We start from the raw sequence: 12,327 nt of genomic DNA, 5'->3' as shown, positions 1-12,327 counted from the left end.
TTATGATGAGATTATATCTGAATTCTAAGAAATAACGTAATAATTTTTTTCAGTGACTCTAATCCTATCTCATGTGTTTTTCTGTCTGCAATACCAATAAATGTTAAGTTAATAAGTGAAACTTGACTAAAATACCTTTTCATTTCTTGTGTATTATGCTGAAATGCGAAATCCTGTTAAATTTACAGGGAAAATCCCAGGTCTGTACTTTAGCACCATCTAGGGGCAAATTAAGTTACAGCAGTCAGAGCTTTCTAAGATCACAAAACAATTTCCTTGTTTAATTAGATAATTTATTTCACATATTCTACGTTGTGTGGTATAATATGTTGGAAATGTACCAGTGTAACAAATAATATGACTGTAAATCTTTTAAGATTGATTTTTATTTATTTTTTGTTACATTAACATGAATATATGTATATATTCCTCAGTCATGACTAGAGGTTCATTGGTGGTAATTTCATAAATCAGTACAATAATAGCAATTCAATCAATGTAAAATATGTTTAATTTTGTTTTGAAGTCAGTGGGGAAAACTCGCCACACCTTCTTTTCCAAACTCACGGTTTGGGGGGCAAAGGGCACAAAATGCAATTTGACCTGTGCAATTTTTCCACTGTGCTACAGAAAAAAACTCCACAGAGTTAACCATCACATCTTGAAAGCTTAACTGTAGAAGGGGAAATCTCTCATGAAGTCACTGCAAACATGACACTGACTGATGAACTTTGAACTCAGTCATTCACTATATCTTTTATATATATATATATCTTTTATATATATATATATATATATATATATATATATATATATATATATATATATATATATATATATATATATATATATATCTCCTAACATTCAGCAAATCAAAAAAGGAAGGAACGAAAAAGGAAGAGAACGAAGAAGCATCCACCATCGTCACTTCCTATCGGGACCTGTCAGGGTCACGTGACGTGGTATTAGCTCGCTGACTCTGCTATGTTTTTCGTTTGTTTCACTGTTTCAGATATGCGACGTTTCATGCTTTTATCGGTGTATTGTCGTCGAGGGACGCCCCGCGGCCGCTTTAACACCCGTTTTCAACGACCTCCGACGAGCACTTTTGCCCTGAAAACAGCAGCCGTTGGCCTGCACGTCACGTGACCAGCATGCGACGGAGCGTTTGATAAAAAGATGGCGTGAGCTCGAGCAGAGAGGACAAACAAGCACCCGAGCTGCAGAGAGCTGCCGACCGTGAGCCGCAGCTCCCGTATTAAAGTAACGTAAGTGTGTCTTAGCGTGAGAATTTGCTGTTTCTTTCGCCTACACGTTAATTTAAAACAAAGTCTTAGTTGTTGTCACATTTTTACATTCAGGTGATTAACCATGGTTTGTTTCCAGGCTTTTAGTCTCCGTATCCTGGTTGCTAACGTTAGCAAGCAACATTAACAGAGGCATAGTGCGCGTGCGAGAACCGTTAATAACGCTAGAACAACAGGGGCCGTCGGCTCGCTGCTTTAGCCTCCACACTTAGCTTTCCTGAAGCAGGTTAGGAAGGACAAGACTGACCACTGAGTGAGTTTATATTTTTAACAGACTGGTTGTTAATTTTTGCTAACGTCATTTATCAACAACTGATTAACTTCAGCGGCGCCGCTTTAACGAGCTGCCTGTAAACTTTAGGAGCTGTTCTGTTACAACGTAAGCTTGCATCAAGTATGCTAATGTTTGCTAATTAATAAATGTACACTGAGAAACGGGGAAATAAAGGGTTTCTAACATGTGGACCTGAATCGGTGATCACTGTCAGTAACATTGAGCTGTAATTGTGTGATCTCTCTGTCAACATTTAACCGCGCAGGGCCAAGCATCACGTACGCTTATTTTACTGGCAGGTAGTTAGACCCCCTGTTGCCTGTTTTATCGATGTGAAAATGAATGAATGCATCGAGGATGTTTATTTAGCTTCTGGATAGGAAGCAAGCTAGCATAGGAAAGCTAAGTCACCGTACTCTCCCCAGGCCAGGTTAGCTGGCAATACAAAAGTGAAAGGGAAATGTTCGCGAGAGTATGTTAAGTTGTGTCCTTAAAACTGATCGTTAGTCCCCATAGTATATGAATATATTGTTTTAAACTGCAGTATGGTAGTGTACAAGCAGGTGAGGCGTTAAGGAGATTCTACGTCGAGTCGGTGAGTGCAGGAAGTTGTAGGCAGGGCATTGCAAACACGTGTCTTGTTTTGGGTCACTTTGAAACAACTCGTGTCTCAGACCAACGAGACATTACTGTGATTATAAATATCTTTACTGTATCCCAATCAGGACATTTTAACTATCCTGGGGGCTGTGTTTACAGTTTAAACACGTCATTTTTGTTTCAGCCCGAGATCTGGCTCCTTTAAGAAAGTCATGTTATAAGTCTTACACACTGTAAATACATATGTAATTAACTGCACCATTGCTTTAACTTGTGTGTTTTAAATGCATTCTGCCCCTATGTCTGGATATAAATATAACTTTGTATTAAATTTATTGCCTGTTTGGCACCACATGTTACACATGTGTGTCTGTGGTGTTCACTATAAATCATTCAAAAATATGTGGGCATTTTCTGATGTTTAATCATGAAATGCATTCATTTTACTATATTTAATAATTAGCCAGTTATTAAATTTTTCCATAAATAATACACATTTAATTATTACATTTGAATATTTATTTTATGCTAATTTGGTTGTATTATTAATGTTGTAGATATTAGCAGGTTATTTTTATGTTTATTTTTGAACAAATGTTTTACAGTAAAAGTGAACCCAGTGCTTTAGGATTCTGCAGTGTGTATTATAATAAATGCTGACAGTGTTGCAATCAAAGTTTATATTCCACCCTACTTAGTCTATTGTTTAACATTGATTGCTGGTAATATTGCAGGGATTTTTTTATAGCCATAATTTCCTGCAAGTAATTTTCTGGTTGTAGTTTGAATCTAGTAGTTTGTTCCCACTAATGAATCACACCTCATGTCTTTGACCTTCCTCTTGATTTTTACTAAACTCAAAGTACATCAGACATTTAGTTTCTGGTGGTGTTCGTACACCGAAAACTGAGAACTGTGACATGTTGCATATTTCTTCACTGTTTGACCTGTAGCAGCAAACGGAGCCAGTCAAGGGAAATTTGGTTGATTCACATCGTTGGTTGATTTCATGCATCTGTTATATATTTCTGATCAATCATTGGAAACGTTAGATTTTTCATTTCTATGGATTTTCTTTATTTATTTTTTGTTTCTATTCTAGATAATGAAAAAGTCAGCGTTGGTTTAAGGTTCTACTTTACTTTGCAGATGGATCCTGGACAGGATTTGCTCCTCGCTGCTTTAAGTGAGAGTGGAATTTGCCCAAATGATCTCGGGCTCTTAGATGTGGATTCTCAGGATGTTATGCAGCCTTCTACAGCCCAGCAGGTGAGATGACCCTCAGTTTATTATCAAAAAAGACCCTGGTTTCCTGGTATTTCTGCGGCGTGAACGGCAGTTTTAACCTCTGATCTGCTTTTCAGTCCATTTCCATCAATGCTCTGGATGTTGGTGTCGGAGCAGAATCGGTGGAAGTTGTTCGATCTGAGCCTCAAACTGCAGTCCCAGTTGTTACAATCAGAGTAAGCTGAGTTCCTCATTTAATTCTCACCTTAGAAAATAAAAAAAGGGGTTTTACAGAAAAACTCTGACAGTGGTGGCTACCAGAGTTTTCCTTTGAAAATTACATATGTCAAGTAATTAACTCGGCAAAAACAATATGTAAATTAATATACACTGATTGAAATTGCAGCTGAATTACATTAACAATCGGTTAGGTCTACAAAGCTGAAATGTTAATTTTACATAGCAGAGTTCTATGTAAAAAGTACAGCATGAAGTCATAAAGTGACTTTTATGTTTTGTATTATCTAAAACAACTAACAAAAACTGTATTTTTCCCAGTATTTGGGTGTCATATTGACATAATTTTGTTATGATTATTACAATATTTTTCTGTTTTGTTTTTAACTATACAGATTTGATTATACTTGCATACTGTTGCTGTAAAAACTACGTAGACATTTTGTTTGACAAAAGGTCTCTGTGAATTAAACACCACATTTCTGTTTTCCACTTTACAATATTTTTCTGTTGTGTTTTTTTTTTCCTTTTCTTTTTTTGTAAACTCCACAGCCGTTTATTCCAAAGTTCTGCGGTAGCCAAATCACTAAAAAAAACAAACAAATAATTCCCTCTGCTTTTTTTGTTTCCAAGCAGCATAAACCTCAGCCATCAACAACCACATTTGTCTTAAATCAACTGAATCAGTTGCCGTCACTAGGGGCCACTGCTACCAAGCAGTCAGTCACCAACCCAATCAAACATACCATAACAGTCACCAAGGTGGTCCATGTTGCCAGTTCAGGACTGCGTGCTTCAGTAACCCCCCCACCCACAACTGTTCCTCCTTCAGTGTCCACACTAGTGCCTTCCAACAAAGATCAGGTGTGTTTTCAACATGCTACCTTTGTTTTCAATGTCTATTTTCATATTTGAATAAGTTGCTCATAAGGTATTTCTTTGTTTTTGTGCCCAAGCAGATTCAGCTGAAAGACCTCCTTCGGCCCAACAATGTGAAAACCACCATTTTAAAGGGCAACAGTCTTATGGAGCTGATGAAACTTAAACCTCCACCTGACATTGCTCCACCTGTGGCAACGGCTACAGCAACAGGCGCAGGTACTCTGTTTGAAGGGGGAGGGGAAGTAGTCTCTGGATTTAAGTTGTAATTTTTGGATCTTAAATTGCCATTTTTATTGTTAAAAGTTGACAATACTTTCTAAAATCTATAATTTGATTGCTGCTTTATTTCAAGCCATATGATGAATGACAAGAATCATTAAATAACAGGAATCAATTCTACCCTGGTTCACTGATCCAGTCGTAATATTCAGGTATTTTCTGTGTGTTTCAGGTGAAATAAACAATGGAATCAAGAAAGAAGTGTTAGGCAAAGATGCTGCCAGGATCTGGATCAAAGACGACATTAAAATGCAAAACTTTTCAAATACGCTGGTAAGTTTTAATAGGTGCGTCAATATTTCAATGAGAGTGATTTTTGCATTTGAACGTGTGTGTGTGTGTGTGTGTGTGTGTGTGTGTGCGTGTGCAGAAAGCTGCAGGCCTAAAAGAAGAGGATGAACATGAGGAGGAAGAAGAAGAAGAGCTGGGTCACGCAGAGACGTATGCAGAGTACATGCCTATGAAATGTAAGAATATAAAATGTTAAGTCATGTTTTTCTTCCCCTTCAAATTAGGATTCATTATGTTACACAAAGATGAGATGGTCCCATCATTTAATAAAAAAATGCCTTGTCATATTTATCCAGGCACCCTGAACTCTATAAGCAGAACGATTCAGCCAATAATTTTAATGAGAAAAACTTGACAAAATATCCAGATCATGTAACATAATTCCCAAACATTTTAGGTCAAGGTACATTTTATTTAACTTTTTGTGAAACATGAACTGACGACCCTTTGACCTTGTGCGCGCAGTAAAGATCGGGCTGAGGCATCCGGATCCTGTGGTGGAGACCAGCTCTCTGTCCAGCGTCAGCCCTCCAGATGTTTGGTACAGACTGTCCATCCCAGAGGAAGTCATTGATCGGGGCTGCTTGTCGGCACTGCAGTTAGAGGCGATCACATATGCTGCTCAGGTAAGCAGGGTCCATTACATCAGCCAGATCACATAAAAGAGTTTATGACTCCTATAAAAATAATAATAAAAAAATTTACAGTATGTAAAGCAACAGCTGCTTCCATATTCTAAATTCCTGAAACTCAGTATACATTACTGAAACTGTTACACCAAACATTGGATCCAACCTGTATTTTATAGATCTTACGATGTTGTTGTCTCTGAAACTAGCAATGCTATAGCACATTTAGATCAAAAGATTAGATCCGGTCCTATTACTACAGTAAGGATCATGGGCAATGAGGCATATTGAATCAGTTAAAGCTCTCTCTAACATCTGTGCAACTTTTAGACTGCACAGATGTTGGAGAGAGCTTTGATTTCACACAGCAGGCAAATGTGACTCAAACCTGGCTTCTTTTTTATTCCCCCCCCCTCCCCATATGCGACCTATATCTGACTTTTTCACCGCAGTCTGGACGGCCCGATTCCGATGTTTTGACTCAAAAAAATTCCAGTCTGTGCTACTAAATCTGATTATTTTCAAAGCGTTTCAGTCAGAGCGGTCGGGTTGCATTTTATCCAACCTTTATGTCATTGATGTGAGAGATGCGCCATAATTCAATGAAAAATCTGCAGAATGTGGAAGGTTTTTTTTATCCAATTAATCTCCAGAACAATTGATTTAGTTGCAGACCCAATTTCAAGTCTGACTAATAAGCACTTCCTGAAAAGTCGCCCAACGTAAACGTAATGAGTTCATAAAACTGTGCAATCATTCATAAGAATTATTACATAAATCCTCCCCTTCCTAATGGTTGTTGCTATTCTGACAAATTCCCACTTCTCTTCCTCATTTTTTCATTTGCTCATTTGTTTTCTGATTGTGCTACAGCAACATGAAACATTCCTACCCAACGGCGACCGAGCTGCCTATTTGATTGGAGACGGAGCCGGTGTGGGGAAAGGCCGGACTATCGCAGGGATCATTTATGAGAACTACCTTCTGGGCAGAAAGAGATCACTTTGGTAAATAACCTGAAAGATTCATATTTTAATTAATTTCCCTTTGGGGGATCAATAAAGTATTTTTGATTTGAATTGAATTTTAATTTTGTCTTGAAGGACTCCCTCCCTGGAAAAAAAAAAATTATTTTAAAACTCCTAATGATTTTGTGTATTTTCTTTCCTAAACGTATATTGTGTCCTCTGTTTAGGTTTAGTGTCTCTAATGATTTAAAATATGATGCTGAGAGGGATTTGAGGGACATTGGCGCCAAGAATATCCAGGTCCATTCACTAAACAAGGTAGGATTTTAAATTTATACCCTAAACGGTAGCAATTTGAAATGCTGACTTTTATAAATAAAAATTAAAAAAAGACTAAAGGTTTTCTAATTTTTAGTTTAAATACGGCAAAATCTCCTCCAAACACAATGGGAGTGTGAAGAAAGGGGTGATCTTCGCCACCTACTCGTCCTTGATAGGAGAGAGCCAGTCAGGAGGGAAGTACAAGACCAGATTCCAACAGCTTCTCCACTGGTGTGGGGAAGACTTTGATGGAGTCGTATCCTTCCTCACATTCATTATCGCATTTGAAAATATTGTTTAAAACATATGGCTATCCATGTGAATAACTGGGGTATTTAAATCAACATTAAAAATATGTGACTTTCTTTAACAGGTTGTCTGTAGATTGTGTTTGATGAATGTCACAAAGCTAAAAACGTTTGTCCCATCGGCTCCTCCAAGCCGACTAAGACCGGCCTCGCCGTTTTGGAGCTGCAGAACAAACTTCCCAAAGCTCGGGTTGTGTATGCCAGCGCTACCGGTTCGTGGACAAAATCAAATGGTTTGCCAACCAAACTCGTGAATTTCTGCAGAAATTAAATACTAACAAACCATTTTTCATTTCCACGCATCATCCAGGAGCCTCTGAGCCACGAAACATGGCATACATGAACCGGCTGGGAATATGGGGTCATAAAACGCCGTTTAGAGAGTTTGGCAACTTTATCCAAGCAGTTGAACGCAGGTAGGAGTTTTTTATTTAAAGATGTTTTCCATTTGAAAGGTCTGCTAAACACCTAAACCTGCACTTTGTTTCTTTACTTCCAGAGGTGTTGGTGCCATGGAAATAGTTGCTATGGACATGAAACTCAGAGGGATGTACATCGCTAGACAGTTGAGTTTTACAGGCGTGACTTTCAAGATTGAAGAAGTCCCTCTAACTCAGCAGTACGTCAACATGTACAACAAGTCTGTGAGGCTGGTAAGTAAAACAAATCATTTGAATTGAGGATGCAAGTTATCAATGAATGAGTTAATCTAGAGTCGATCTAATCAATCGACTAACAATTAACAAGCTTCCATTTCTATAAAAACCTTTGTTTTCTCTTCCATCAAGAAGATTGACTGCCTTTCCATATCATAAAGGGCTACATTTTTCATAATATGTTGAATTAAAAAAATAAAACAATTAGATTTTAACGTAATTTTGTCAGCTGTATCAAATACTGATTAAATAAACAGAAAAATTATCATAATTTATAAATGTGTTTAAGTTTAATAATGTAACACAAGAATCTGGTTGCTGAATAGAAAAATAAAAGATAAAAAGAATAAAATATGTGAAACGGAGATATTCATGCAGAAGTAGCATCTCTAGTTGCTTTTGAAGGACAGCTGAAACTTGGCTCCATGAAGTGCATTAACTCATGACAACCATCAGCTGTTCCTATTTTCATCATTTTTATTTATTTTTCCATGTTATCATCTCCACTTTTCTGTCATTACATCCTCACCGTCGTAGCAAATCAGTCGTTCTTTTACTGAGACGTTGACGTTTATCTTGTAGCTCTGCTGAATCAGCACCATTTAGGTGAAACTTAAGTTCTTTAAGTTAAAGAGCTTGCAGAGTGTTTATATTTGAAATTAAAATCTGATAAAATGCATTTTGCATATCTGTTTGGACTGTTTGTCTTTCTCCTTCTGGTATGGCTTCACCTTCTTTGGCCCGGTCCCAATACTCATATTCCCGGCCTCATTCCGCCCTCGTGTCCTTCAAATGCGCGTTCATGTTGACAGGTTTGAGTGCATAGTGTGTCCCACATTCTCCACATGCGCCCTTCACCCCGACCATTTTGGGTCCTATTTCCACCCTTACACCGAGTCCGCATCCAGGTGGACTTTGGCCAAGTGTATTACCCATAATTCATTGCTCCATGTGACGTTTTGAGTTAAAAGGCGATTTATGACAATGTTTTGTTGTTTTTTTTCCCGTCTTTGCAGAAAATTCAAAGTAAGTGGCATGATAAGGCATACCTTAGTAATATAAAACGTTTGATATGATAAAATGAGCAGAAAAAAAAAAAATAAAAAATAGTCACAAACTGTAAATGTATTGTCTTAAAATCTCAGTCACAAAACACACAGGAATTGATATTTATTTTTTAATTTCTTTTGCAGAAAGTCATTACAGGGAAAGCTTCACATATAATTACAAAATGAATATCTAAAGTTTTTGTGGGAGTGGAATAGAAAGCTATTTCCTTATTTTCTTTAGTGATATCATCATGCTTTTTAAACGAACGTTTTCTTCTCAGACTAGAGGGGAAGAAAACATTTTTGGTCTATAAAGTCACAACATTCATAGTGTCTTTTAAAAATGACATTTTAATTCTGTTAGCCTTTTTATTTTTCACAGTGTAGCATCAGGCCTTTTTCTCTTTTTTTTTTTTTTTTACATGCATTTGTCTTTAACTTGATCTTTTTTTTTTATTAATTCCCCTTTATGCCAAACTAACTTTAGCTGCATAACTGCATAAGAGATGGTTTTATGAGCAAAAGAATCATCTCAAATCACATACTGTTAAATTGAATGTTAGTACATTTTAATGTATATTTTTTTTGTCATCTTGGAAATAGGGCAAAGTTCACAGAAAAAACTGTTGCAAAAAATAGAATAAAATCAGTTTTCAAAATTAAAGTATTGAAATAATTTTTGTTTCACTCTACAGAACATGTGTGATTACATTGAATTTACTGTATCCATTAAGTCATAATAAAACACATTTCAGCCAAATATCTCCAGCAATGACTTAGGAAAGCAAAAATACCTTAACTATACATTTAGAATATTTGTTTGTGTTGTAGTTGTACTTGTACTTGACTAAACAGTGTCCAGTGCCGCCATTTTGGATATCGAAGTTACAACATGGGGGCGTTCTGTCCCAATTCTCACATTTTTGCACGCTTGTACCCCTACGCACTCAAACCTCTATGTGCACTTTGACTGAATCCAGACTTCAGAGGGGTGCAGAGTGCCCAGTGAGCATCAGGACCGGGCCTTTGTTTCTATATCAACTGGCTCCACTCCAACACGAACAGTGGCCCCATCTACTGGATGGAGGCCAAACTACAACACTAAAAGACAGACTAAGCAGACGTCATTAACCCTTTTAGACCCGAATTTCAAACGTCTGCCTATATAAATCTTCCTTATTTTAATTGTAAGTAGTTATTTAAATGTCCTGTGAGATGATATACTTACCCATGTACCCATAACAACTGGAACTTTCAATATCCAACAAGTCATTTTCACAATTTACCGTCTATTAAACGAGTGCCCCCCGGATTAATTTCACTCTCTGCAGCTGCAGCTGTGAAATTACCGTAATAACCCGATATTGGCTGGAAAGTGCAACGTCTCCCCTTTCAGAAACCGTTGGAATTTTTCAGATAGCGCCAAGTGTGGTGGAATTACGGTACTGCAAATGTTTACATGTCGGCGGCGACAGGTTCGGTTCTAGAAGGGTTAATCATTTGCAACTAATTTTTTACCTTTTTTTTTAATTTGGTTTTCCTTAACATAGCTAAACTTACATGAACAAAAATTACAATTAAATAAAAAAGGAGCGTTGATGTACACGTAATATGTAAATAACTCAAAGTACAATACAAATTTCTACAGAGTTCCAAATTCTGGACAGTTTATCACAAGAATTTTTTTTCCATTTAACCCAAATCTTTCCAAATTTTGCAAAGTGCAATCTACCTAATAAAGTCATTCTTCCCATCCTATATAAACCACATATGATCTGGTGCCAGTCATCCAGAGATAGAACCTTTATACCTTACCGTTTATTTGTGCTAGCTATTCGGGCCACTAAGCTTAAAACACCAAATGAGCTTTGGTGTTTTTTGTACTTAGACTCTTGAGTCTAAGTACAAAAATCCAAATAAAAACTCACCCTTCGATTGGAACTAATTTTAATTTAATAAACCATTTATCTATAATTAACTAAGCCAATTGTTTGAATCCATAATTTGAAGCACTTTGCATTAATTTGCCACATCCAACAAAGGTGTACAAACTGAATCCTTTTCTCCGTGCATCACAGTGGGTTAGCGCACGTGAGAAGTTCCAACAGGCCGCCAATCTGATGGAAGCAGAGCAGCGCATGAAGAAGTCCATGTGGGGTCAGTTCTGGTCCGCCCATCAGAGGTTCTTCAAATATCTCTGCATTGCCTCCAAAGTCCGCCGGGTGGTCCAGTTAGCCAGAGAGGAAGTTCAGAACGGAAAGGTAAAATCACCTGGGGAACATGCAGCCTCTACAGTTATTTTTTTTCGTTAAAGGAAATAGGAGAAATTAATTGGTTTTCATTAAAAATGAATTGTTATCCTCTGTGTTTAAGCATGTGAGCTGTTGTTTTCTCTGCAGTGTGTGGTGATTGGTCTGCAGTCCACTGGTGAGGCGAGAACACTGGAAGCCTTGGAGGAAGGAGGAGGAGAGCTCAACGACTTTGTGTCAACAGCAAAGTGAGGACAAAGGAAAACTTTCTGAGAAAAATGTTAATGTAATATTGTGTCTTCAATGCCTAACTTTTCTTTATTATTATTATTATTATTATTATTATTATTATTGCAGAGGTGTGCTGCAGTCCCTGATAGAGAAGCACTTCCCAGCTCCAGACAGACAGAAGCTTTACAGCCTGCTAGGCATCGACCTCTCTGCAAAAAAAACTCCCTCTCCTGCTGAGAATGCAGCACAGCTGGAACAAAAGGGAAAGAAGAGGAAAGGTAGCACAAATAAAATGCAATAAATCCAAGAATAGGACACATGAGAATTTGTTCTTACATATTTGTACTTATTGTAAAGCCTTTATTTAACCAGATAAATATCCATTGTGATCTCTTTGACAAGCATTTAGACTCGAGTCCACGACTTGGTCTGGCCAAGAAAGACAGCAGCACACATCATAAGAGATGTGACAAATGCACAGGAATGACAAAAGTAGATGTCAGAAAAATATAAAAATGCATAAAGGAACAAACATGATTTGTTTCTGTAGTATAAACCAACCTTCAACCTTAATTTGGAGATTAAATGTTTCACATGAAGTTTACAAGAAAGCTCATCAATAATAATAATAATCTCAGGTACTTGTAACTGGTGAGCCTTTCAGACTTTACCTTGGTCTAAGTCTAAGAGGGAACAGGAATATTTGGAGAACCAATTTTTTTTTTTTTTTTTTTTTTTTTTTTTTTTTAAATTTTTTCACTTTTTAAAACGGGGTTTTTGTTAAAAAAAACCCAAAAAAAAAAAAAACCTTTTTATTTT

The 12,327-nt window shown here is 37.1% G+C and overlaps 1 protein-coding gene across 3 annotated transcripts in view; it reads left to right on the top strand.

Annotated features, from left to right (window-relative positions):
- Positions 1 to 931: 931 nt before the first annotated feature.
- sbno1 (strawberry notch homolog 1 (Drosophila)) overlaps positions 932 to 12,327 on the top strand; it is a 24,082-nt gene continuing 12,686 nt past the window's right edge. Inside the window, exons 1-17 of one of the 3 annotated variants that reach the window (XM_015044537.1) lie at positions 932 to 1,268; positions 3,331 to 3,450; positions 3,546 to 3,644; positions 4,282 to 4,509; positions 4,605 to 4,743; positions 4,979 to 5,079; positions 5,177 to 5,273; positions 5,563 to 5,723; positions 6,600 to 6,733; positions 6,922 to 7,012; positions 7,110 to 7,271; positions 7,400 to 7,535; positions 7,634 to 7,739; positions 7,823 to 7,976; positions 11,107 to 11,289; positions 11,428 to 11,525; positions 11,635 to 11,786. In XM_015044537.1, the coding sequence (XP_014900023.1) occupies positions 3,331 to 3,450; positions 3,546 to 3,644; positions 4,282 to 4,509; positions 4,605 to 4,743; positions 4,979 to 5,079; positions 5,177 to 5,273; positions 5,563 to 5,723; positions 6,600 to 6,733; positions 6,922 to 7,012; positions 7,110 to 7,271; positions 7,400 to 7,535; positions 7,634 to 7,739; positions 7,823 to 7,976; positions 11,107 to 11,289; positions 11,428 to 11,525; positions 11,635 to 11,786 (2,161 nt within the window). In that variant the 5' untranslated portion in view covers positions 932 to 1,268. Of the gene's footprint in view, positions 1,269 to 1,455; positions 1,561 to 3,330; positions 3,451 to 3,545; positions 3,645 to 4,278; positions 4,510 to 4,604; positions 4,744 to 4,978; positions 5,080 to 5,176; positions 5,274 to 5,562; positions 5,724 to 6,599; positions 6,734 to 6,921; positions 7,013 to 7,109; positions 7,272 to 7,399; positions 7,536 to 7,633; positions 7,740 to 7,822; positions 7,977 to 11,106; positions 11,290 to 11,427; positions 11,526 to 11,634; positions 11,787 to 12,327 lie in introns of those variants that run through there. The other 2 variants (XM_015044534.1, XM_015044535.1) reach the window with 2 other exon arrangements.

Source organism: Poecilia latipinna, unplaced genomic scaffold, assembly GCF_001443285.1.
Source record: "Poecilia latipinna isolate Pla-1442-1.1 unplaced genomic scaffold, P_latipinna-1.0 Scaffold681, whole genome shotgun sequence".
NCBI classification, from domain to species: Eukaryota; Metazoa; Chordata; class Actinopteri; order Cyprinodontiformes; family Poeciliidae; genus Poecilia; species Poecilia latipinna.
This window is presented reverse-complemented; position numbering and strand designations above follow the sequence as displayed.